Source organism: Ammospiza nelsoni, chromosome 3 (genome assembly GCF_027579445.1).
Source record: "Ammospiza nelsoni isolate bAmmNel1 chromosome 3, bAmmNel1.pri, whole genome shotgun sequence".
NCBI lineage: Eukaryota > Metazoa > Chordata > Aves > Passeriformes > Passerellidae > Ammospiza > Ammospiza nelsoni.
Window position 1 is genome coordinate 32,514,342 of NC_080635.1, and position 26,380 is coordinate 32,540,721.

Here is a 26,380-nt window from a genome sequence, read left to right on the forward strand (position 1 = left end):
TTATTTTACTTTGAAAAATAGCCATATCCACTGGGAAAACAAGAAAACCTTAAAAATATAAACAAGTTGTATTCAAGTGAGTCACTCGTTCTTCTATCTCAGTGCCATCTCTCTCTACTCCCTTTGCAGCATTTCCTTCTTACCATCTCCAGCCACCTTTTCACTCCCTTCACACTTCCAACTATTAATTTTTCTCCCAATGACATTCTTCTCCACCATCTAAAGTCAGTTTGAGAAGCTAGCTGTCACTTCTTCATGGACACAGGCATTTGGGGTACACTACAGTGGTGTGCAATAGGCCAGCCTTTCCTGCTGATGATCTCTGGCCACTCTGGACCAGAGAGCTGATTCACATGTGATGAACCCTGCAGGAGCCTCCATGCCCTAAATGACACTGGACAACCTTCAAGGACATTACTGTATCTCAGTGCTTGAGTAGGACAACACAACCGTATTGTGGTGCAGGATGATTGTTATTCTCTTCCCTTATTTCGACTCATGAGAGTTTTTGTCACATTTGTCTTTTATGATCAGAATTTTGAATTATCCAGGCTTTTGTGTAACTATAAAATATTATAGTAATATGTGCTTTCTAAGTATGGACAACTCACCAGGATAAACCTGTGAATCTGTGTCCCTCTCATTTCAGCTGAGCATCCCCAGAACAGTTCTCAGGATCTGTATCATTTAATGTAAGTACATATCTAACAAGTAATTTTGAAGAGTTTACTAATTTCCCTCATTTAAAATCTTGGATTATCAGTTGTTGGATTTGAGCACATTTCTTTGGCTTTTGATAGCCCAACATCAAACTACAGACTTTAGCATAAATTCTAGATGTTCTGCAACCTACTTGTAAGCAGATTCAGGTTTCCTAATTTTTCAAGAAGGGGGAAGGGCTGTTGGATGCAAAGTGAGCACTGACCTGCACTGACCCCTTCTGGAAAACACCAAGAATGTACCATTGGAAACAAACCTGCACTGGTCCTGGGGGTGCGTGTGGGAACGATTTGACCTAACAGCTTTTTCCATCTTGATTCCTATGACTTTTAATCATGTTTGGTTGGAACAGCCTCAGCCTTCAGACGCTATTTGCATGGGTAAGGCTCTGGAGCAAATATACATGTCATCCATTAACATCCAGCGGACCAGAAAAGGCTCACAGGACCAGAAAAGTTTCTTTGTAGATGGAAGCAGATACACTAATACATTATAAGAAACAAGAAAAATAACAAAACATAGTCCATTTTCAGACAAGAACATAACACAGATTAGTATGAAAAGAAAAATGGAGCCTTACAGAACATCGACAATGTGTAATCCCAAAGCAGCTCAAACAAGAGAATACAATTTCTTTGAGAACAGTCCCATAAAATCTCTGGAGGCTGTAAGCAGTTAGGGCATAAGTTTCTCAAGTAAAATATGGTACTTCCTTGCTCCTGACCAGATCCACATTTTGGAGCATAGGTTCAATTTTTATTCAAAAGGAAAATGACTAATTCTTCAAGTGCCAGTGACATTGCATTCTGCTCCTTGGAAACATCCAGTTCTATCTAAACTGGATGACCCACCACAGTGCTGACAAATCACAGACTACAGCTAAGCCAGCTTACAGCAAGAAAATCACTTTATTTTCTCTCATGTACAGGGACATCGTATTCAGGGCTATATTTCTTCTTCCCTGAACACAAGGGCTTGATGAAATAAACACATTCAAAAATTATCTGCAAGAAATCAGAAATATGTCAAATTTCCAAATTTGGAAAGAGATTATGGGCTTCAACTCAAATTGGCACATGCTTTGTTTTTCTCCTTGGGACTCGATGGTCTGCACTGCTAAAAGTTGTAGAAATATGCACAAGACAAAAAAAATTCTCAGGAGAAGAGACAAATAGCTCAACCCAAGCATGCAGGTTTTTAAGAATGCAACAATCTTCCTTCTTTGCATTAAATTATTTGTCACTTAAACTCCTTTAGAGACAGCATTTGTTTGAAGGTGAGGCAAGCAAGTACAGTACTTACTGCATTTGAACTACCACCATGTTGCTGGTCTCCTTCTGTCTGACCAAAAGCCACACCACTGCTTAAGTATCTACTTCAAAAGTCCCATGACATGGAGAAATTTTTGAACAGCCACTAATCCTCTGTCTACATAACTTTACAATGGTGAGACAGCACTGTGCTTATCAACTGTTGATTTCCATCCCATAAATTAAGTTTTCCCACTCACAAGAGGCAACAAAGCCAGCAGAAGAAACTGCATTTATTTTAAGCCATTGAATAAACTCTTCTGTTAGGGTGTTTCTTCCCCTAGGACAAAACTCACTTTATAAAGAAAAGAAAACAACAACCAACCCATAAAATTGTGACTTCACTACACCACTGTGCCCAGCGATGTTCCTTCTCCTCATAAGGAAATAATTCCCAGACTGGATGGCAGTAAATATTTTGTTTGGCTCTTATATTTAAGCTTTTGGACAAGTTGAAAATCACCCTGATTCTAGAAATCATTATATAGCATAAAGCGGTGAGAGAGGAAGAGTTCTCTTCCGGCAAGAATTCTTACTCAATTTGTTCTCTGAATTAATGGGATGGCCCTGCTTTCACTGCTTGGCATAAAGCACAAGAATCTGGACAGAAGCCCTGCCTTCATTCCCACTTCTTTGGAAAGTCCCAGAGTTGAGAGCTTAGACCTGTAACTGAAAGAGATTTGCAAAGTAGACTATAACAAGAAACAAGTGCAACACACAAGAGGAAGGAGATGGAAGGACCTCCTGCCACAGAAAGATTAAATTATATTTTACAAGAAATTTTACGTGTATGTTGCAGTTTACATTTTGCACCATATTTTAGATACAAACTCAGAACAACATACAGAACATCTTGGATAAACACTGTTGACCACTTATGAAACAGAATGGCATGAATGTCCATCAGCGTGCATGAGTCACAAGTGATTTTAATTTACTCTGTTAGTTTTCACTTTCTGGATTTTTTTAAAGAGTTGAAATGACAGAAAACAAGCACTTGGAGAAACTCCATGAATGACCTTTGCTCTCAAGTACAGTTCAACTCAAGTACGCTCTTCACGAAGATGCAGCATTACCATCTAAGACAAATTGTTTGTTGGTATCTGAAATGCCAGTGGACTATGTGGGTCTGAGCAGCACCTCTAGGCTACCTTGCACCAAAGGCAGGTGTGAGAAGTCAAGCGATGAGGTATGCTAAGAAAGATGATGGGAAAAGTGATCTCTCAGCAGCCTTCAAACTGTCAAAGACAAGTGATATTCAAACAAAAATGGAAAAGTGTTTAAACTAGACTGACTGTTTACAAGACTTACAGCCGGGCAACACGCTGCTTCAAATTGTCACCTGCAGAAATGCACAAATCACTGCAGGAAGAGGCAAGAACCTCAGGATCCCTGGAACATACAGATGTGATAATGGTAATTCGAAACAAATCCCCTCCCCAAATCCCACAGCTGGCTTGAAACCCTCCTTGATGCAGGAGGCACTCCAGAGCCCATCCAAACAGAGGAGCCATATAGTTGAAGTAAAACCACCTCTCAGCCTTCCCTCACTGGAGAGCTAGGAGATTCAGGAGCTGTGGCAGGAGTGTAGCTCAGCCTTCCACAACACAAAGGCATCACTACCACTGGATTTACCTCCATCCTCCTAAACATGAGCCAGCTGTGCCCAGGGGACCAAGGAGGCTGGTGGCATCCTGGTCTGTATCAGCAATGGTGTGGCCAGCAGGACCAGGGCAGGGATTGTCCCCCTGTACTGGTGAGGCTACACCTCGAGTCCTGTGTCCAGTTCTGGGCCCTCCCTGCAAGAAGGACATTGAGGTGCTGGAAAGGGTCCAGAGAAGGGGCAGTGGAGCTGGTGAAGGGTCTGGAGCACAAGTCCTGTAAGGAATGGCTGAGGGGGCTGAGGGTGTCTAGGCTGGAGAAGCGGAGGCTCAGGGATGACTTTATCGCTCTCTGTAACTCCGAGAAGGTCACAGCCAAGTGCGGATCGGCCTCTTCCCCCCGGCCACCAGTGCCAGGACAAGAGGACACAATCTCAGGCTGCCCAGGGGAGGTTCAGGTTGGACAGCTGGAGGAATTCCTCTACAGAAAGGGTGATTCGACATTGGAATGCATTACCCAGGGAGGTGGTGGAGTCACCATCCCTGGAGGTACTCAAGGAAAGACTGGATGTGGCACTCAGTGCCATTGTCTAGTTCCCATGGTGGTGCTCAGTCATGGGTTGGACTCGATGACCTCAGAGGTCTTTTCCAACCTAGCTGAATCTGTGGTGCTGTGATCCCGAGCTGATACAACCGCCAGAAAATCCAAGCCCCCAACCAACCAACCAACCAACCAACCAACTGAAAAAAAACCCAGGAAAACCCAAGCCCAGCACCAACCACAATACACTTAAAAGAAACAAAAGAAAACAGTGAGAAGGACCACCCCGCGGAGAAGATGCTGGGCAGGAGAACAGACTCCTCCCCTCCTGTCCCCACGGCTCTGCCCCTCGAGCGCCGGGGCGGGCGGGACGTGCCCCGAAATGGCGGCAGCGGCAGCGCCGCCCCCCCAGCCGGCGGAAGCGGCGTGACGGCAGCGCCGGCCGCGGCAAGATGGCGGCGCCCAGCCTGCTGCGCGGGGGGCTGCGGCGGATCTTCTCCGGGCTCCTGGGGAGCGGCTGGGCCGCGCCGCCGGCCCGCGCCCTCCGCCAGGGTGAGTCTGCAGGGGGCTCTGCACGGCCCCGCGCCCCGTTGCCTCGCCGCTGTCCTTGAGAGATGGTTGCGGTCACTGTAATTTGCCCTCTCCTCCCGCCCCCTCCCAAATGCTACTTCGTTCAGGCTGCATGGGTCTCATTGTGGCTTCCCGTCTCTTTTTTCTTTTGCAGTCGTGGAGGTGACTGAAGGCAACACGACAACAGTAAGTCCCTGCACCCCTTTTCCTTGGTAGCTGCCTCTGCCGTGGCTTCTCCCTCCTTCAGCCATGTGTGTGTCCGTGCCCTACCCAGCAAATAAAGGAGAAACGGGGACGTTTTTCTGCTTGAAAGAGCTCTCAGGGTGTGAATGCAGAGCCAGGGTAGGAATTTGCTGCGAGTGCAAGTTAGCAGTGGAGGGTTTGGCTGCTAAAGGACAGGATTGTCACCTGTTGCTGGTGACAGGTACCTCCAGTCAGAGCCCTCATGAGCGTCAAACCCCTCGCTGCTGCCCGGGTAAAGTCGGAATCCCTGACCAGAGGCATTCAGGGTCTAAAACACTGGAGGCCATTCTTCAGACGGTTCTGTTCCTAAACTGGTGCCATGTGGCATCGTCTTGAGTGTGGACAGGCACTAGGGAAGATTGCCGTTGGCTTTGTCACTTCATCCTGTGCTGGCAGTGGGATGAGGCATTGCAGGATGTGTCTGTACCCCTACATGCCACACGCATCTCATGCCTTTGATCTGTGTTGTGTTTGTTAACCTCAGTGTGTGCCATACTGGCTTCAGGTGATACATCTCATAACACACTTGTAAAAAAAAAAAATAGTGTGAAAGGGGTGTTTTCAAAGGAAGACCTTAAATACTGAAGGAAAACTGCTCCTGAAAATGAAACAGAAGTTCTGAAGTAACTGATAAACAAGAGCATCTTCTTAGCTACAGTTTAAGGAAGGAAGGAAAAGATTAAAGCAGTAGAATTAGAACTTTGCGTAGTTAGCACCATCTAATGTGTTATACTTTTATCAAGAGAACTGTCATTTTTTAGAAGCACAGAAATTACTGAAGGGGAAAGGAGATTGCATTATTCTGCTCACATTGCATATGGCAGTAGCACTATATGCCTTGGCTGGAGAGAGATAACACAGGGGTTTTTTTTTATATTTTATATACATATATACATGCGCATATATAAATATATATATTTATATAAGATGAGAGTGAAGAAGGAATCTGGAAATAGCTAGAAGAGAGTGCACTTAAATGTTAATCTGTATATATATAAATAATAGGAGGGGGATGGACTCCCCTAAACCTGCTTGTTCATGCCTTTGAAACTCTTAAATATTTTTGTCAAAAATATATTTTGTTGAAAGTTTTGTTGTATTTGTGCTAGCAGACATTGTCACGTCTGAAACCTGCATGGAGCAGAAAACTTGCTCTATTTGATACTACATATCTAAAATATATGGCAGTTAGCAAGATGTCCTAAGACTGTCGACAAAAAATAAGTTTAAGGGGTAGCAGTAGGTACGATGGAAGGCATCTATTTCTTGCCTTCAAGTGCAAAATTACTAATCTTTGCCCAGAAACCTGAAGAGAAGAGCTTGCAAGTGTGACCTGAGGTTGTTTTAACCAAAACAACAGGGGAGTATGCACAACAACAAAACACACTTAGTGGATTGCTGTATTTTGCACTCAATCAGTTTCAAAGGGGATGTAAAATATATTTTCAAAAGTCCAAAACATTAACTGAGGCTTGAAGTAGGAAAAAGTAAGCATTACATTAGCAGAGCCCTTTGTGAAAATAACTCTTCCTGGAGATCTGGATATATTTGCTGTGTAATATCCTAGCATCAGTCTGAAATCCATCCATATTTTCTCTTCATTTGGGTGCAATTTGAGATAGCTCTTGTTTCCATTTGTAAGTCCTCAAAAAAGAAAAAAAAAAGACAAGTGCACATGCAGATAGACTTTGCATTTGTAACACATCTATAAATAGGAAACAAATTTGTCAAGTTCTTCCTTTACACACCTTGTACATCTCTTTGCATGTTACTTGTGAGAAAATTTCAGTATTAGATGCCAGCACTTTATAGTGATGTACAAAATATAATTTTATAATCTTGTAAAAGAATTGTTCAGAGAATTAAACTGGATAAAATATTGGTATTATAAAATAAATCTACCAGCCCCACAGACATTTCCTAACTATCCTTTCTTAAATTTAAATTTTGCTCAGAGTTTTCCCTGCTGGTGATTTATAGTCCAGCAAGCTCCTATATGTTTTCAGCTATAATATGCATCTGCTATTCTGTGACATTCTCATATTCCCAGAAGAAAAGTTCTTTTAAAGCTTTTGGCTAAAGGGCCTCTACACTTTCAAGGCATGGTGGTTCAAGAGTACTGCAATAAGTGGAATTCAGGTGAATATGAGACCTCACACTGACTGTGAACTAGTTTACATTTAGAAAAACATACACAAGAATTTGCCGAAGGGTTTTTTATGCCCTTTGAATTTGTCCTTCTCCCCATAGTCTGTGGCATAAGCATTCCAAAGGACTTGTTGTATCTCTATAAAAGTGAGTTAAATGATGCAGGTGCTGTTCCCCTTACATCCTCACAGGGACTGGTCAGTGTACTGTGGACTCAATGAACAGTATTCCTTGAGACACAGGTACAGGTGGAGCTGTAAGCTGTGCCTGATCATTGCATGCTTTGAATTGTTTCCTAGATTGAAGGGAGAATTATAGAGGATGCTGAAGCACCACCTCCTCCAAACCCCTCTGGCCAGTGTCCCATCTGTCGCTGGAACCTGAAGCATAAGTATGATTATGTGGTAAGTTTAATGAAGGAATTCCTCCAACCCTCATTGCTGGACAAGTATTGCTCTCAGATCTACACACCTGCCCCTCTCGAGTTTTCCTGGGTGTAGTAAAGATACTTGACTGCAGCTCTGCTTCTTGGCTGCCCCAAGAGCCTCCTACACAGTAATTGCATGCCTTGGCTGATGGTGTTCCTGGGGAAAAGGATGAGCTTGTATCAAATAGGAGATTTGGAATTACTCACATGGCCATCTGATCTGACATGCCATCGCTCTTCTGTGCCCAGCTGTCTTTCACCATTGCACTTCCCAGAGAATCAAACTGGAATGTAGCATTTAGTCAGTGGATACAGGCCAAGCTCCAGAGAGGCCAGAAGATTTGACTAGGTCATTTGTATGACTTCAAGCACTACGATTTCTCATTTGTCATTGTTCACTAAGTTAGTAACTGTTTCATACAGCTTCTAAAACTCTTTTTGAGTGTGAAGGAGCATACATTTTTACTTACATTGCAAGAAAAAAACCCAGGTTTTATTCAAGCATTTTGCAGGAAATGCTAATGAGAAGTTTATTAACTAAGGAGGGGATAATAACACTAAACCTAGAATATGGGAAGGAAATCCTGTAGTGCTATAAATCAAAAGCACAACAGTCACGAATGCTTCAGAATAAGAAGCATGATATAGCAGATGCAGAATGTAACTTTACAAGAGGTCACTCAGACACAAGTTTACAAAAGGACTAAATTACCTCCTTGCATGCTCAAAACCCAACACTGGAATTAGAAAAGAGGAAAAACAGACAGGAACATGCTGTTACTAAGATAAGGCAACAGAAAACTCAGAATAAGCTAATGTCAATAGGATTAGAGAGGGGGATACAAATACATTGGAGAAAAAGAAATGTTTGTGAGAAAGTCCATTATTGAGAGGAGAAGGGGACTGAAAGCCACTTTGGTTGCAAAATGACTGTGCTGCTTGTGTGTAGTCCTAGTGCACACATGCAAAGGAAAAATTATGTTTTACTATCTGTATATTGATGGAAATTTGCAAATGTAAAACAACAGGGAAAAACAAATATAGAAATAACTTAAGCTTTGAATTAGGTACAGACCAGCAGGCCTGGATTGCATGTTGCTTCACGATCTTGAAGGAATTAGCTAACAAATACATTACTTCACTCACAGGATTTTTTTAAAGCATAAAAAATAATTCTGGGGAATCACCAAATGGTTTGAAAACTGCAAGTGACATCCTAAGCAGATAAGAGTGGAGGGAGAATGATGCTGATGATTGCTGATTGGTAAATAAAACATTGCAAATTCTAAATAAAAGGTGTCAACTAGGAGTAAAAGCAAATAACCTGTTGGATAGGACTAATTAAGACTCATGAATTATGAAGAATATGAATACAGCAATAGTACCAGACAAAATTGCAATTTTGCAATTACTCCAGTCAGGTGAAACAACAGATGTGAGGTGTAAATGAAATACGTTTAGTATCTTTCAAAGCCTGTGTTGCAGAAATGGAGACATTTAGAATCTGATGTTGTCAGTGATTCTTACTCAGGCTGGGTACAATATTAAACAGTGAAATAAGTTGGGGGCAGGGGAGTATTTAGTGTTTCCTGGCTTGGTTTCTCAACAACATGGGAAACCTGGATATACAGTGAATTTGAAGATCGTAATAAATGAGGTGAAATGACAAATACCATTTTGTAAAGTACTACAAAACCGGATCATGTCTGTTTTGTGTGGCCCGTGTTCGAATGCGGAGATTCCTTGCAATTCTCTTTCATGGTTACTGAATTGTGTAGTGATCAAAACCAACTTGTTACTTACTCTGGAAAATACTTTTTTAAGGTTCATATCATTTTATGTGACTTATAAATGCAAGACATAAACAGCATCATTAAACTCAGTAATTCTAGAGATTTACAGAAAGCTTTCCGTGAGTCACACATTTACAACCATTGAGAAACTATAAACTGATGCTCAGGGATGAAATAAGTTATGGCAGCGGATTACATCTTGGAAACACATATGTAGACTTACATAGATTCAGTTCCTGCTGCCATGTGTGGTAGAAGACTCCAATGAGTATCTGGAGAGATAATGCCATCAAGAACCAAAGATGTTTTAGACAATGTGATTCTGTAGAGTCTGAGTTCCAGGATTAGAAATTGGTCACAACAGACAGTGTGAAACATGAGTTTTACATGTGTTTGTAGGGTGAACTAAATTATGAGTTTTCTTCCACACTTCACTTTGATTCTTAGATCCTGATTTCTACTGTGTATTAAGGAGGCAAGAGAAAACGAAATGTGAAGAGAGATTCTGCAGCCAATCTTGAGCATCATTACTAAAATAATTTCTTATCTAAGAAATTGTGGTGCTGCGAGGCAATCTATGAATGTAGACTTGTCTCAGCTGTCATATAGATTTTGAATGCATGTGCATCTAGTGTGTATATATCCAGTGCTCTTTCTGGACAAAGAGCTAAAGAGAGCACTGTGAAGTGGTATTTTGAAATTGCAGACATTTCTTACCTCATATTTAGAAGCATCCCTCTGTGGGGCTGATTAGAACTAGGAGAAATTTGAGTTCTGGGGTAGACCACTTCTCACTTGTCCCTTATGTTTTTGAATGCTTTTTACTAGTTGCATATTTTCAGGATTTTCAAATGTTAAAATCTCCCTTTTCTGCACTAAAGTACTCTCTGCTATTTTATTCTCTGCTGCAGCTGTGGTGAGCAGCAGAATCTTGAGATGCTTTAGTGAAGTGCAGGCATTTAACTCTGTGGGCAATTAAACAGTGGGACATTTTTCTCAATGATGGTTAATTGTCCTAAATATCTGTAAATTGAGAGCAGCTATTTTTGTTAAAGATATAACCTAATTCATACAGCATAACCTATAAGATGAGCTTGGTGAGAGATTGGAATAGATGGTGGTTCCTTTGAGATTGATAAGCTGAGATCAGTCTGTTGCACAGAAAGGAAAGTGTGAGCTTTTTTGCTTGGGACGCTTGTAATTGGACTGAATGAGGCACTATGAAAAGGGAAGTGTTGAATTAGCCCCTGAGGGAGTTGAGTAATATGACCTCACAGGACTTTCCTTTTGTCCTGTGCAGCTAGCACAGTCTAAAGTAGTGGCATAATGAGTTACTCTGGCTGTCAGAGAACTGGGGGACCAGTGTCTCCAGAGTCATTAATCAATTGAACAGGCATTGTGAGCCCTAGCAGGTCGTGATTCCAACCTGCCTCAGCTGGGGTGTAGAGGGCTGCAGTTGTCTTTCCTAGTTCAATCCTGATCCTCTGGTGTGGCTCAGGATAACAGAGCTTAATATATAAATTCCCACAGTTTGTGGTCTGCATGTGTCTGTCTGTCCAGTGAAACTGAGATCTCAGTTGATTTTTTTTTCATATCCATCAGAGATAAAAAAATTATTTTGGTCATTGTATACAAATGCAACTGGATTGAAACCTGCAATTTTACAAAATGTGTGGAGAATGGTGTACAGCTCCCAGGAGTAAGGGAGAGAGGAAAAACTAGATTCTTGTATAACTGGAAATAATGACTGATGGACTTGTCTGATACAGCCCAGTAGTAATTTGGTTGCACAGATAGAACTGTTCTTGCAGTAAATAAAAGTTTTAATGAATCACGTGTCAGTCAAGGATCCTGCTTTTCCAAGTGTCTCCAGACATTAAAATGCAGGTGCCTCTGCATTTTGGTTACCATCTATTCACAAGAATATGTGGTATATAGTGCTCCATCTAGCAAGTTTGTCAGCCCTTTTAGAAGTGGAGGCTAAACTTGTTTTTTATTTTCCCCCCTTATCCACTTCAAACATCATTAGTTTGAGTAGGCAGTAAATATGTCATCTTGCTTTGGCAACATTTAGGGGAAATCGAACTGCAGGCTTTGCCTATTGGCCCTAGATTAATTCAGTCCAAGTTGTTTTCATCAAATGCTGCAGATTACAGGGGTGGGAATCTGGATCCAGCCTCATGGGAGCTGTCCAGTGATTAAAGCAAATCAGTGGTTACAGGCTTGGCTGTCCACTAGCACAAAATGTGAATTTCATGGAACATGACGGCACCATGAGAACTTGCCAGACATATTTTTTAATTTGACCGCTCCATGTACTTGTTCACTTCCCTCCACAGCTGCCCCATGAAGTTGGCTGTACCTGTCTGCTTTGTCCCAGTGGTAAGATACATCTGTGTGAATATTCTGGGAGAGACACCTGGCCTGTTAACTGTGGGGAATCTTCAGAAATGGACAAACCTTTGGTCAAGAGTGCAGCATTTTGAGCCAAGCAGCGTGACTGTGATTTGGAGCTGTAGCAGCTGGGACATGACTGATGATTTCAGTCGAGAAATGACTGCCACACCAGGGTGTTGGTCAGTTGGTGACACTGTTGGTCAGAGATGATAACAGAGAACAGATTCTCTTGATTTTTTTTTTCCCCATAGGGAGAAAAAAAATATCTCCATTTGCTTCCCACCACCCCCTTTGCATGGAAACACTTGATAACAAGCCTGTGACTCCATGAGGTGTGGTGGTAATATGAGAAATCACTTGGACCACACACACACCCTTCAAAAGAGTGTGTGGCCTACTTAGGCTTTCATGGCTGCAAAGACGGCAACTGCCTCAAATTTGCCATCAGCTTTCTTCCTCCTCTTCTCCACAGAGTACTGCAGCAGGCTAGTAGCATGGTCTTGCAAGTTTTTCTCTTTCTAGGTACTTAGACCTGAACAGTCCTTTTTCACTTAGGGAAGTGTTATGTGCTAAATGGTGGATTGAGCTGTTGGTGATTTGAAGATCCAGACAGCTAAAAAAGAGGAAAAAGGGGGATAGAGTCCTGCTCTGGTTTCCTGAATCCAATCCAGTGTATTTCAGGAGTGGTCAGAAGTCAATGTTCTTGGACATTTTGGTTGGCCTCCATCCAGTTTCTACTAGTGCAGCTGGCACCATCTGGTGCCCTGGTTACTGTTCTCCCTGGCAGGGCCATGTTTAGCTGGGCTGAGGGATACTCTGCTTCCCTTTAACCATGGATGGCCTCCCAGGAGCCCACTGCTAGTTGCTCAGCTGGCTTTTCTCCTTTGGATGCAGCATAGTTCTGTAGGGTGCCTGGTCAGTAATTTTGTGTCAGTGAGGTATTAAAGTCAGTGTCTAAATGTCAGTGGGCCCACATGACATGGCATGTTTTCAAAGGAGCTGGATCTGAGAATCAGTCTGAATGTGTTCACTGTAGACAAGTGGATGCAGAAAGCAGGAACCATGGTAAGAGGGAAGCTGCATGTCATGATATTAGTGAGGATGGTATTGATTGGGGGTGGGAAGGACAAAAACAAACCACAGAACCCCCAGACAAATAAAAACCCTCAACATTTTGTCTATAACACTTGTAACCAGCATTTTATCCCAGGTGACTTGAATGCATTTTTAAAAACAGTAGGAAGGAGGAGCCTGAGAACTACTGATCTATCAGCCTCATCTCTGTGCCTAGGAAGATCACAGAACATCCCCCTAGAAGCTGTGCTAAGGCACATGGATGACAGAGAGAAGATTTGATACAGCCAACAAGGCTTCACCAAGGGCAGGTCCTGCCTGACCAACCCAGTGGCCTTCAGCAATGGAGTGACTCTATCAGTGGCAAGGGAAAGGCTTTAGATATCATTTATCTGGACTTCTGTAAAGACTTTGATGTGGTCCCCAATATTTTTCTTTCTAAATGGAGGGGAGATAGACTCAATGGCTGAACTGTTAGATGCATAAGGCATTGGTTGGATAGTCACATCCAGAGAGTAGTGGTCAACTGCTCAGGTCTGATAGACATCAGTGACAAGTGGTGTGACTCAGGGGTCCTTACTGGGACCAGTTCTATTTAGTACCTTCATTAATGACATAGACAAAGGGATTGAGTGCACCTTTGTGAGGTTTGCAGATGTCACAACTGAGGGATGGGATGCCATCTAGAGGAACCTGGACAAGTTCAAGTGGGCCTGTGGGAATTTCATGCGGTTTAACAAGAGCATGTGCAAAATGCTGCACCTGAGTCAGTGCAGCCCTCACTATGACGACAGGCAGGGAATGAACAGATGGAGAGCAGCCCTGGGAAGGACTTGAGGGTGCTGATGGAGGAGAGGCTGAACATGACCCAGCAATGTGCACTCACAGGCTAGAAACACACTTCTGTCCTGAGCTGCATCAAACAAATAGTGCCCATCAGGGCAAGGGAGGGGATTAACTCAATGATTGTTAAGGTCTCTTGCAACCCAAACCATTCTATGATTCTATGACAGCATCTGTCAGAATCCATCATTACCAGAAGGGCGTCCTAAATTCCAGCAGCCCCCTTGACAGCTGAGCTGGTCTTGTGCAGTGGGCTGGGTGAATAATTCCTGGTTACCTAGATTTCTGAATACTCACTTTATATTCACTCGTGATTATTTGCTTTTGCAAGGCCAGTAAAAGAAGGTTAGAATGCTCCAGGGAGCTCTTTGTAGAACAGCAAGGGTGGGGGGGTTAGGAGCAGGTCTGTGAATCTGTGAACTGGCAGTCAGGATCACCCAACATGAAAAGCAACAAGTACTCTTTGTTCTTGCCTGTTGCCCTGGCTGAGGGGTGCAAAGTTCTGCCATGCCCCGTTTGAACTCACTCTGTCAGGATGCTCGTTTGCTGGCTGCTCCCCTCAGCCTGCAGGCAGCCTCTGCATGGTCCTGCGGCCTCCACTAGGAACATACTTACAACAGCCGTGGAGAAGTAAACTCTCTACAAGTCTGTTGAAGGGGAAATAACAAGTGGGAAGTCTCTGGAGTCCATTTATGCCAACTTATGCTGATGTCAGGATGTCAAGAATGCCTGCTTATATTGGCCTGAGGGGTATCTTTGAATACCCCCTTGAGGGGTATCTAGCTCTGGTGTGGAAATGGAGAGCATGGATCTGAATCCTGGGCTGTTGTACTGTGTACAGTTAATGGGATACTTGTGCAACAGCTGTTGCTGCTGTGTTTAAAAATTCGTCATTCCAGCCCTGTGATACTATCTGATCCTAGAGATCCCTTTAAATTGTTTTTATTAAAAGGGCTGCTTTACATTTCTAGGGTTTTTAATTGTAAAGGTCAACAGCAGTGTAGTCTAAATTGTTCTTGAATCACAGACGAGCCCTCAGCATGCTTCAAGTGCTCCTTTCATGCACCATGACTGTCACAGCCCCACCTAGTGCACGCACAGTTGAAGGACTGACTGCAGCAATTTATCCTATTAGTCCTTTCTCATCAGCACATATTCTTTTCTTACATAAAGCTTCCTCATACAACATCTTGGACTATTTCCCTGATCTCCACCCCTCTGGAGAGACCTGAGGGAAGCTCCACTATGGGAAACTAGATAAAAGTTTGAAGAGGAGATAGCAGAGAACAATCCTGCTCTGAGGGAACAAGGAGGGAGTCAGAGGTGATCTAACATATCTGTGAACTTTAGGACAGCAGCTGTGATGGCATTTCAAGTTGTATAACAATATGCATCTGTAGGTCTTGTGTAACTCTTAGTACCTAGGACACATTATCTTAGCAAGAATCTTGGAGCAAGTAGAGAAACAGTGAAGGAGCAAGGATTGCAGCTGACATCATGTGTTTACACTAGTGAAGTCAGGGGAAGACTCAAACCATCTGAGTGACCTTACTAAGCTAAACTGGCAGGCAGTGACAGCAAGCAAAAGCCACTTGTTGCCAAGCTGCAGACAAAATGCGTAGGGAGGAATCATTGTTTGTTTTACATTGTTTTGAGTTCTGTACACAACACAAGGCTCAGCACAACACCTGCAGTCACAGCAGTGAAGGTAGCTGGAGAACTGATGGTTTTGCCCTTCTCTCTCCCTCAGGATGTCTTGCTGCTGAGTCAGTTTATCCGTTCAGATGGAGGGATGCTGCCACGAAGGGTCACAGGCCTCTGCTTGGAGGAGCACAAGAAGGTTGCTGTGTGTGTGCAGATGGCTCACCGTGCAGGTACACAACCCCTGACTGTAGGGTACCTACTGAACCCTTTGAGAGGGGTCTCCTGCCCAATTGGTATAGCTCAGTGAGATGTCATTGTCCAGTCACCCAGCAAACTTGTTATGGTCCAAGTGCTGGGACAGGGTGATGGAACAGAGACTACTTGTTCTGCTTTCTCTGTGTCCTGACTCTTGCCTTGACAGAAGACATTTATCCCTGTAGATGAGACAAATGTTGCAGAAAGATCTAGGAAATGGCTCAGTCTCCAGTAACTAATGATTAAACACCTGCTTCTGAAATTACTTGATTTACCTAAGCTTGACCTACCCCATTAGTAACATGCAACTCTGCCATCTGCCATGTGATGACTTTTTTACTTTTCCCAGGTTGACACAGTCAAGAGTATTGTGCTGATCTTTGTGCCTGGTACCTGAGTTGTATCCAAGTTAAATGGACTGAGAATTTTAATAGTCAGATTTTCCATCCTGGAGATGGAAATCTGACGGGACACCAGTGGCCCGTGTCCTCTGTAAAAGCCTCTGTGATAAGCCCAAGTGACAGTGTCTTTAGTGTATATTTCCTCCCTATACCCAGCACAACTTCTTGGCTTCTCTGGCTGGGGTGCAGGGTGAGCAGTGACTGAAGATAAACTACCCTTTCTAATGTACTTAAGCTTTTGTTGTGCTATTGCCTGGCTTATGAGGTGTAATGTGACTTCTGAATGCAGTAGAAGCAAAGAGACACTGCAAAATATTCTCACATCTTTTTCTGTTTCAGGTTTGTTGCCAAACCATAGGCCTCCACTTCCTGAAGGGCATGTTCCCAAGAAACCCAAGCTGAACAGGTGAATAGTCTTGTCTTTCCACATTTCTCTTATTCAGGAATAAATTGGAAAGGGAAAAGCAGCTCCTTACAACTGGGTGAGAAATGCCTCAGGCAGCAGGGTTCATCAAGTGTACTCAGGATTTTGGAGAAGATCTGTCACAATATTTTCTTGGCAGTCTTTTAAGGACAAGTCGTATCTCATATAAACCATTTATTCACACAAGATTAAAACTGCCACACATGTTAGAGTCTGCCTGCCCTTCCTCAGCTGTGCTCACCTCCTCATCACTAACAGTCAGTAAGGCAGTCACAGGAGGATGCCACAGATGGAGTCACAGCAGTGCAGAGTAGCTGAGGTTGGAAGAGGGAGGCCTCTGAAGATTGTCTAGTCCAAGCTCCCTGCTTAAGCCAAGTCACCTAGACCAGCTTACTCAGAATTATGTCCAGCCAGGTTTTGAGTACATCCAAGGATAGACCTTCCCCAGATTCTTCTGAGGGCAGCTTGTTCCAGAGAACCAGCCTCATACAAGGTAGTGTTTCTTACATTCAGACAGAATTTATTTTTTAATTTGTGCCCAATGCCTCTTGTCCTGTCACTGAGCACCAGTGACGAGGGAGAGCCCTCCCCTCTCTTCTTTACACCGTCCCTTCAGGTACTTGGGAACATTGGTAAGACCTCACTGAACCTTCTTCTCTGCAGGCTGAGCAGTCCCTTCTCTCCTAGCCTGTGTAGCCCCCAACAGCAGGAGGGTGCCCAGGCAGTGATAGCAGCAGTGAGGAGGGCAGGCTGAGCAGCCAGCAGGGACCCATCACAGGCCTGTTCCCTTCTGCCCCATTCTGGTTTCCTCCAGTCAGCGATTTGCCCTGTGCCCGCTCTTCCCCCTCCCCAGCCTGAATGGCCCCTGGCCTTTGGTGGGCAAAGGGAAAGCCTGCAGCCGCCTCCTGCTCCGTGCTGGGCGCTTGGAGGTGCTAATCCCCTGTTTATAACCTCACACTTTGTTTCCATGGGGATGTCAGAGCTGTGTACGAACCTCGCATTAGCAAACCGTGGGGTTACCAGAGGCCATGGGGCTGTCGCTGGGAGAGCTTACACTGCAAGGCTGGAGACTCCTGCATTTCAGGTCTGACTCTACAGTGGAGATTTGAGAGAGGCTCCTGGAAATGCTGGCAGGCTGCATAATGTGTATCAGTGAGGGTCAAATTAGAGGACTCTACATTTGATGCAGCCCTGTAGCCATCAGATACTTCAACTGTAATAACTTCTTCCTTGTGTCTTACAAGTCTTGAGTATTCTTTAGTAGCTCTGTCTTATCTGGCAGCTGTGGGGTGGAGCATATTATCTTGTTAGCATTCACATTGCAACCCTGAGTAGCAGGTTGAGACTGGAAATGGTAAATGCAGTATCTTGCTGAAATCACACCAGGACTCCACATCTGATGCCCTGACTCTTACAAATTGTTCTATAGACCTTTAGTAAGAACAAAGAATTAATACCTTCGGATACATTCTGCATGCAAGTAGGTGTGCTACACCTCTAAATTAATTCAATTAGAGATTACTGCATTGCTAGCCCCTCCCTACACTACCCTTGTTTTACTCTTCCCAAAGAGGCAATGTAGCAGGCCCAGTGGAAGCAGTTTAGAAAAAGAGAGCAGAGCTGTTTGCTGACAATATGGAGTAGCATTGAAGTAGGCAGACCTTGGGGTCTGAGTGGAGATAAGAGAATAAGATCAAGAAATGGGATTGAAAGTTTTGATGGTGGGGCTGACACTATACAAATGCGTCCCAAGAATAAGGATAAAGTGCATGAGTACTTCAGGAGTTCTGTTCTCCTGGTCCCTCATGATACTGTCTTATCAGCCTGTTGGAAGGGGAAAGCTCTGTGTTTTGGAGCCTTGCAAAATCTTGGCCATTCTGTAAGGATTTTGACCATGTGAACCCCCACCTGTACTTCCCTCATTGCTCTCTAGAGCAGGAGCTGGCATGGCATAAGGCAGGAGTTACAAATTGCTTCCTTCCTCTAGCCTGAAGTGCACCCACATGCTGAATGACTGAAGTCATTTAGCTGGTACTTATTTTGGGAATGAAGCCAGAGCTCTTATCAGAAGTTTCCCACATAAATGACTTGTCCAAGCTTACCTTGTCTTTGCCTCTGTACTTGTTTCCAAAGCTTCCTGTGAGTCTGCAGTAACTTGGGAAGCACTCAATCTGTGGTGCTGCTAAATGCAAGTGAACTGACAGGGGAGAAAGGGGGCAGAAGTGGGCTTCAACTCTGGAGTCAAACAAGCTGCCTTGTTCAATGCCATCAGAACATGTCTGCATCATCCTTTAACCATGTAATATCAGGGCTATTCACCTGGCTTAGCTTGTTCCTTCATTGTGTTTATGTCCACTGGATTTTTAAGTGCCAAGAAGACATCAAGAGGATCTAAAGAGAGCCCATTATAGCAGGCAGTGCATTACACAGTTAAGTGATGTGTTTTCCAAATCTTTGAGCTTCATCTCTTTTTGAGATCACTGTATTGGCTGTTCTAGCCATCTTTACCACTCTGCTTAGATGAGAGGTAGCAATGCCTTTCTGCACTGCTGCTATGGCCCTGGGAATGTCAACAGGGAGAAACTGAGATGCCTCATAATATGTTTGTTATTAGTTTGTTAAAGCTTTTCCAAGACAAGCACAGGTAATGTAAGTAATCTGTTGTCTGTCTCTTTACTCTGAATAGAGAAAGTTTTCACTTTTGTAAAGGAAGGGCTTCTGAGAAGTCCTGTCTACTCCAGATGTTACCTCACACACTTCTGTGGGAATTTGTGTCTGGGACCTGCCTGCCATCTTACACTGAGGTGAAGAATGTTTTGCTTGTGGTAGAGCTCTTGACATACTACACCATCAATGGCTAGAATGACAGAACTAAAGCCTAAGATAGCCTGAGGAACTGATTCCACTCACACCACCTGAGATTGAAGGAGATTCATCACTTCAGTGTCAGTTGGGACTCAGAGCCCAGTGCCTCTGCCATGATACAGAGCATTGAACTACTGCATGTAGACTAGGAGCAGCAACTCTGGCCTGGCTGAAGTCTGGCAGATTACTTCATTTGGATGAACCATCTCTTGGATTTTTTTCTTGTTTGGCAAAGTTCTGGTTGGTGCTCCCTGTGGCCAGGCTTCTTCCAAGGCTGTGTCATTATTTTTGAGAGCAGCTTCATTTGTTGCCAAAAGAGGGACAAATGAGCCTGATGAAAAACTGATGTGTCCCTTAGACAATGTGTGCATTGTCTAAGGCCAGCTACACAGGAGGAACTCTATGGCTCCTGGGCAAATGTACTAAGGAAGTATATAAAGAATTGAGGAGCTGCATTAATGTATACTTTTGAAAGCACTAAAAAAAAAGTTGTTCCTCAGTTATATTTTTACCGCAGTTGTGGCTGTCTTGGCCAGAATGTGTGGCCCATGTCACAGTCACCCTGATTAAAATGAGCCTACTTCAAATCCAAAGAGTCTGGCATGCACTGGCTAGCACCTAGCTGGGATTAAAAGGTATCATGCCTCCATATGGAGCTATCAGCAAACTGCCTTGTTTTAACAAGGGTCAGGGGTGCTGACATGCCATTGATTTAAGTGTTGTGAAGTGTGGATTTGTCATGCAGAACCCCTCTGCCTCTCAAGAAGGTGCTCTTCTGGTGCTTATTCAGTGATGTTTTCCAAAAAGCAGAATTCCTGCTCTGTTTTCTGAACTGGTTGTACTATCTCAATTGTACGAACTTTGGACATTCCCTTCTACATGCCCCAGATTTCTCTGCAAAGCGATAAGGATTTCCCTGCTTTGCACTGGGTCATTTGGCAGCTGGCCTTCCTCTACCCACTCCATCTCCTTATCCTGTTTCCACTACTGGAATTCAAGAGGAGCAGAATGCTTTGAGAATATCTGACCTGCAAATCCTGCCTTGTACTTGGTTATATAGCTGTCTAGCATAGTATGGAACATTCATCCTTGATGTAATGTAACACAAAGGAGGAGATTGGGAACTGCAGAAGAAGGCAGAAGATGAAAGTGAAATGCTAAGCTTTGTGGTCAGCTAAGCTGAGGGTGGTAGGAGATATATAAGAGCATCTTGTGGTCAGAATTCAACTGGGGAGCATTCCAAATCTCCCTCTTCTAGCCTCTGCAGTTGGAACACTGTCCAGGTGAGACTTGCCATGATATTTCTCATTTCTTGGACTTCAGTTCTTTGCCTTTTTGCTTTCTGCCTGATTCATTTTTGACAGTGGTAGCTCATGAATGTTACCACTTAACTGTTTTACTAGCTATGCTGCTTTTGAAGAATTGGCCGTGGGAGTAACTCACATCATCCATGGACTCTTGAGTCTCATGTCCTCACCTTCTCTTATGTATCATTTGTCTGCAGAAGTTGGACATTGAAAACAAATGAAGTTTACCCTGTCAATGCAGAATTATTCCCTACAGTTAATTTTCCTCATGTTTGGCCCATTCTGGGGCTTTCGCTCTTTCCAGGGGATCATTTCACAAGCAAATTTGTCATGCAGCCAAGGATTGTTCCCTCATCCTCAGCCTGTATTCTCCCTTTCAAAACTTCCTGCTGTTATTTCTGCATTTGTTCATGCTCCAGCCTGGCATGTTCCAGTTAAGTGCTGCAGCAACAAAATATTTTCACTAGCCTGTGAGGCTGAGGAAGTTCTAAGCGATTTCACCAGCATTGTGTGGGGTGACAGACTGTTCCCATACTCCAGAGTAATGTATGTGCAGGCCACCACACACCAGAACCATTTGGGAAACAGTCAAGCTCAGCTGTAGGTCAAACGTCTTCCTTTCAGTAATGGAAACCTGAATAGCTCAGCAGTTTTCTTTTCAGCATGGAAGTTTTTGCATGGAAAATGTGGACTAACAGTCTATCCAGAACAGTCCCTGAATTCAAGCCAGCATCTAGATGCTCTTTTAATATGAATGTAGCACTCATGTTCTTCTGGCAAGTCCAGAGTATTGGTTAAAACACAACACTGTGTTGTGAAGTTGTTCCCTATCCAAAAGGACGAAGGGATATCACAGGTTCCCTGACTCTGGGGTCTGTCAGCAAGAGGTGCTGTTAGATTGTGGAATACTTGATTTTGACTGCTCAGCTGCCTCTCCATTTCCAGCTTCCTACTGGAAGAGCATAACTTGGCACAGATAGTATCTTAGTCAATCCCGCCTGCATCACCTGAACTGGAGGAGTTGTTCTGTGTTAACCAAGAGGCAGGCTCCCTCCAAATTCCTCATGAATTACAAATTTCTCAGGCTCTGTGGAAACCTCTTGTCCCTGGGAGCAGAATCTGGTTTCCCTGCTATCAGCATTTCACTCCAGCAGCATGTGGTTCCTCTCATCTGCATGGGAACTGTGTTGTGCATAGCATGTGTACTCAAAAGCAAAGAGCCAGAGGGGCTGCAGGTGAGCAAAGCCAAGAGGTGTCATGGGAAGGGATGTGGCAGGGAGGAGGCAGTCTCGCCAGCACTTTGATCGAGTGCTTCCTGCAGTCTGTAGCCCTCTGCCTTCTGCTCTTAATCCAAACAAAAGCCATATTGAAAAAATTCAGTGAGGGTTCAGAAGTTCAGGCTTGAATTGTACCAACATGGCCTTTGCTTGAGATGTGTATGTGGTTTTCCCATTTCCCTTACCCTGCACATGAAAGCCTTGTGCCTACTCCTATGTCTGAAGTGGCAGCTTCCTAGTGGGAAGGCCTGTCCACTGAATAGAATCCATGAAAACAGACTTCCACATGCTACAGAGATTTTAGGCTATTACAAAGACTGCAGGTGAATTAACCACAGTTGTTTCCATCCTGATTATATCTTGCCATTTCCCATCAGGGAAATCCCACCAGAGTTCCTATCACAGTTTTTTTGCATAAATTTGTGCACTTGGAGTCCAGGAATTCTTGTTCTTGCTCAGAACCCTGCCTTAGTCAAGGGGGCAAGCAGACCCCTGAGGTGAGTCACAATTCCCAAGACTGGTAGTTATGTCCCCTTTGCCTAGAGTGGGAGCTGTGCACGCTGAAGTGACAGGTGAGGACACTGTAGACCAGCCTCATTTGGCATCCACCTGAAGAGTCTTTCCTGACAACCTTCAGCTACTTGAGAAAATTCAAACACTCTGCCAGTGTGTGTTTGCAGGTGATCATAAAAACTCCCCAAGACAAACCTTATTAGATACAAAGAAAAGTTGGGGCACTTGGTGAGTAAAGGGTGTGCCCTACCTTACATGGATGGCACAGTTTGCAGGGAAGTCGTGTGTGCTGAGCTTTGAAGCTCTCCTCTGTGAGTTTTGTGGATTGTTTTTACTCACAGAAAAAAAACCCCAAATCTGTGAAATAGTAGGAAACGGAATTAGTCAAAGAGGAGAAGGAAGTTTGTAGGCTGACTGCTCCCAGGCATCAGGCTTTTGCATTGCTGAATCAAGGTAAAAAAAAAAAAAAAAAAAAAAAAAAAAAAGAAAAAGAGGCAGCAAACAAAATAGGACAAGTTTGAGTTTGGGACAAAGCAAGTATTAAAAGCCCTAAAAGCAAATGTGCTCCAGGAAGGGAAAGCGTCCAAATGTCTGTTTCAGCTAACAATGAAAAGCCCCAGCCTGCAGTCCCCAAAGGAAGCCAAAAGCCTGGACCAGAGGGCTGGATTAGACCTGCTCAAAAGAGAAATAACAAAAGCTTTAAAATCAGGCCATTACTAAATCCTCCTTCCTATGCAGAATTGGGGTGTGCACTTCCAGCCCCCACACAGAAACAGAGGGATTTCTTAAAAAGCCACTGTCTGTCTAAACCTGCATGCAGCATTGATGTGTATCTCACATTCACACATTCACTACTCTCCCAGTGAGATCATTTATTATCACAGGAGCACTTTCCCGTAATCGTGTGGACACGTGACCAGAATTGCACTTGGCACACTGATGCATTAAAACAATTTGGGATTTTTTCCCTCATTTTCTGTAAGTGTAGTCTTGCAATAGCAAAATTTGTGCTACAGCACCCCCCTTGCAGCAAGGGGAATATGAAAAGGAAGATCTAGCCCATGTGCTCATCTAATAGCTCTACGGCTTCTCCCAAAGAAGCTGTCTTGCCATGGTCCTTTGCCACATTCCAAACTAGGGACTGTGTTTGGTCTCTCTGAACTCCCCTTGCATGTGAAATTAGAGACAGGAAAGTCTCTCCCACTTCCTGTCCCAATGCTGTTATGTAAGGGATTCCACTAATGCACTAGCATAGCATTACAGGTCAGAAGGGACGAGTTTAATGCACACATAGGAAAACAAGTGGCTGGATCTTGCTATGTGTCGTCACCCAGACCCCTCCTGCTGGTGCTTCTAGGTGTTTTAACTGTCATAAAGTCCTCAAAGCAAAGCATTTTGAAAGTGCCTTGATTTCAGAGGCAGAAAGCTCCACATGTGATTAATTTTCCAGTTTGTGCTATTAGGGAGAACTGAGGAAGAAAAGTGCTAAATGGGCTGCTGTTCTGCAGTCTGTGGCTGCCTGGCATAGCAGGCTTTCTTTGTAGCTCTCAGGAATGTGCCAAATGCCTTCAAACAAATGTCTCTGTCCAAAGTTCTTAATATCTCAAATTTGCACGATGCAAATAAAAGGTAACAAAGCTTTTTGTGGAGAGGACGAGTGATTGAGGTTACATTAAGATCATGGGATTACTCAACAGAGGCGTGCAAACATCGCTGGACAAAGTTTATCAGTCTGTTCCAAATTCTAATTTGTTGGAGCATTGTTTGTGCAGATTATGCTAAGGTTTTACTTTGTATCTTCATTGTCTGAAAAGACTCCTCTTTCTCTAAGGACCTCTATTCCCCTCTCTACTGGTAGCAAAAGATTTAAAGCCTAACAAAACTCCAGGCCACCCAGCCACAGGGTAAGATTTCCAGTAACTGATTCTGGATCTGAAATCCCCTGCCTGTTTGCAAAGCCAAGTCTAAAACTTCAAATGGTAAAAAGCAGAGGATATTTGCCAGACTCTGCTCTTCACAGAGATTTGTAGTTGTGATGATAATTCCATTTTAATGCCTCTTACACTGTGGGTGCTGACTTCCTGCACTAGCAAGCTCTTATAGCATTGTACAGAGAACACTAGAGCAAATATGGAGATATAAAAATACAAGACTAGGCCAGAAACCCATTGCATGCAGAAGTAATAGCTAATTATCCCCCCAAAGTAAATGTATTCGTTTTTAGAAGCTTTCTCACAGAATTTAGCCTTTGTAATTAGTTTACCTTATTGAGACCAGCTGTTGAAATAACACTTCCCCTAGAGGCTGGACGCATTCAGTCTTGGACTTAGTTGCAATGAAGGGATTTGGCACTCCTGTTTAGCTGCAGGTGGACAACTTGCCAGCAGCCTGGAGACTACACCTGATTTGTTTTGTGAAAATGGAAGCAAGCAGGTGCCAGTGGGTTCAGTGGAGAGATGAGCTTAGAAATTCCAAAACAAACAAAAATTCCTTTCCCATGGCCCCTTCTGAATTGAAGGAGCTCTGCTCATGGTTATTCCTTTTATAAAGATGCATGTTAGGGAGGCAAAGGCTATAGTGGCTTGCTTCTGCTTCAGCTGGAACATTTTCTCAGTGATCAGTCTCAAACTGAAATGTGTTTGTGTTGTTTTGACAGGTACCTGACCCGCTGGCCCGTCAGATCTGCAAAGCCCATTTGGAAGAGGGGCCCTAAGTGGTGCAAAAAGCCCTATCCAGTTGGACACCCTTTGCTGAAGGATAATATCAAATATACACAAAAGCCTCTCTGTTTAAACCACTAGTGGCCAGAACTAGCATAGTCAGTAAGCACATGTTGTCCACTGTTCTGCTGGGGTTTTTTTAAAGTTTGTTAATATATCCAATTTTCTTATTCCAAAATTGTCTTTAGTACTCTATATTGTGTCCAGCTGTAATCTTTTCCTCTGGGAGAATACAAGAGCCATCAAAGCAAAGTTCAGTGTGCAGGATGATTTGATAAAAGCAAGGGTCAAAGACTTTTACCTCAAAGCCAGAAAGCATCTGTAGGCTTTTGTTTCTTTATGTTCCACAAATAGGTTTGGAAAAGGATGTTCCCTTCTCTTCCCAGCAGTGACTGGTGTTTCCCCATTAAGATGTGTTTCAAGTCAGATTTGCCTCATTTGGGCTTTTGTACCTGTGACACAGATGGAAGAAAAATTTCTCTGCAGCACTGTATTTTCTCAGCAGTAACAGAAATTGTTACTGACTACTGAAATTAATTTTTTTTAATTATCATCTGTTCTATCCATAATTTTCAGCAGAACACCTGTGGCAGTGGCAAAGAGGTGTACATTTTACTTGTCCTCTTAAGAATTCCTGGCTTGTTCTTCACTCCTGAATCCGGCAAATACACAGTGTTGAGATCCTTGATGACTGCCTGTTTTTTTCTCCCCGGCAAATAAATTTTTCATAAATCTTCCATATCACTGATATGGTTGCTTCCTGGGATAGTTTGGAACTGATTATCCATCTTGTAACTAAAAGGTGGCACCATTTCTCTCCCTTTGTAGTACACATACAGATCTTCCACCTATTCACCATTGCTAATTATGGGCCTGGTATGAAAGGCTCATGAAATTTATCATGGTCATTATTGCTTTGGCTCCATTTCTTTGGTATTTATCTGGGGGCTACAAATCAATACAAAATTTTTATGTACTACTATGCCAATTAACCTTGTATTGCTTTTATTGGAATCATCTGCTAATACCATCAGCATGGACAGGAACAAAAGGTAAGGATAAACCTGTATTATCCAGGAAATCAAATTAGATTTAAATGGTTCTTTTTAGCCTTATTTTGTGAAATAAAAGCCCTAGATTCAGCCCCCTTGAGCTGGCCAAGACCTTTTGCTTTGGGAGACAGAGCCAAGACTTCATTAACCATACTGAGATAAAATCTCTGGCTGACTGAATCTGTTTTATAAAGTTTTGAAAGCTACAGCCCTTCAGAAAGGAAAATATTTTTCTTTATTCTTATACACACAGAA

General features: G+C 43.4%; 1 protein-coding gene across 1 annotated transcript; it reads left to right on the top strand.

Moving 5' to 3' along the window:
* Positions 1-4,545: 4,545 nt before the first annotated feature.
* MRPS18A (mitochondrial ribosomal protein S18A) lies at positions 4,546-25,761 on the top strand. Its single transcript, XM_059468265.1, has 6 exons — positions 4,546-4,724; positions 4,897-4,928; positions 7,433-7,537; positions 15,418-15,541; positions 16,307-16,373; positions 25,010-25,761. The coding sequence occupies exons 1-6, from the start codon at positions 4,625-4,627 to the stop codon at positions 25,152-25,154; spliced, it is 573 nt and encodes a 190-aa protein (XP_059324248.1). The 5' UTR covers positions 4,546-4,624; the 3' UTR covers positions 25,155-25,761.
* The last annotated feature ends 619 nt before the right edge of the window (positions 25,762-26,380 follow it).

What these genes read in the sequence shown, in the direction of transcription:
- MRPS18A (XM_059468265.1), top strand. Translation starts at nt 4,625, where the DNA reads ATGGCGGCGCCCAGCCTGCTGCGCGGGGGGCTGCGGCGGATCTTCTCC. An exon ending in GGCCCGCGCCCTCCGCCAGG is followed by an intron (nt 4,725 to 4,896) that starts GTGAGTCTGCAG and finishes TTTCTTTTGCAG; the next exon opens with TCGTGGAGGTGACTGAAGGC. An exon ending in CTGAAGGCAACACGACAACA is followed by an intron (nt 4,929 to 7,432) that starts GTAAGTCCCTGC and finishes ATTGTTTCCTAG; the next exon opens with ATTGAAGGGAGAATTATAGA.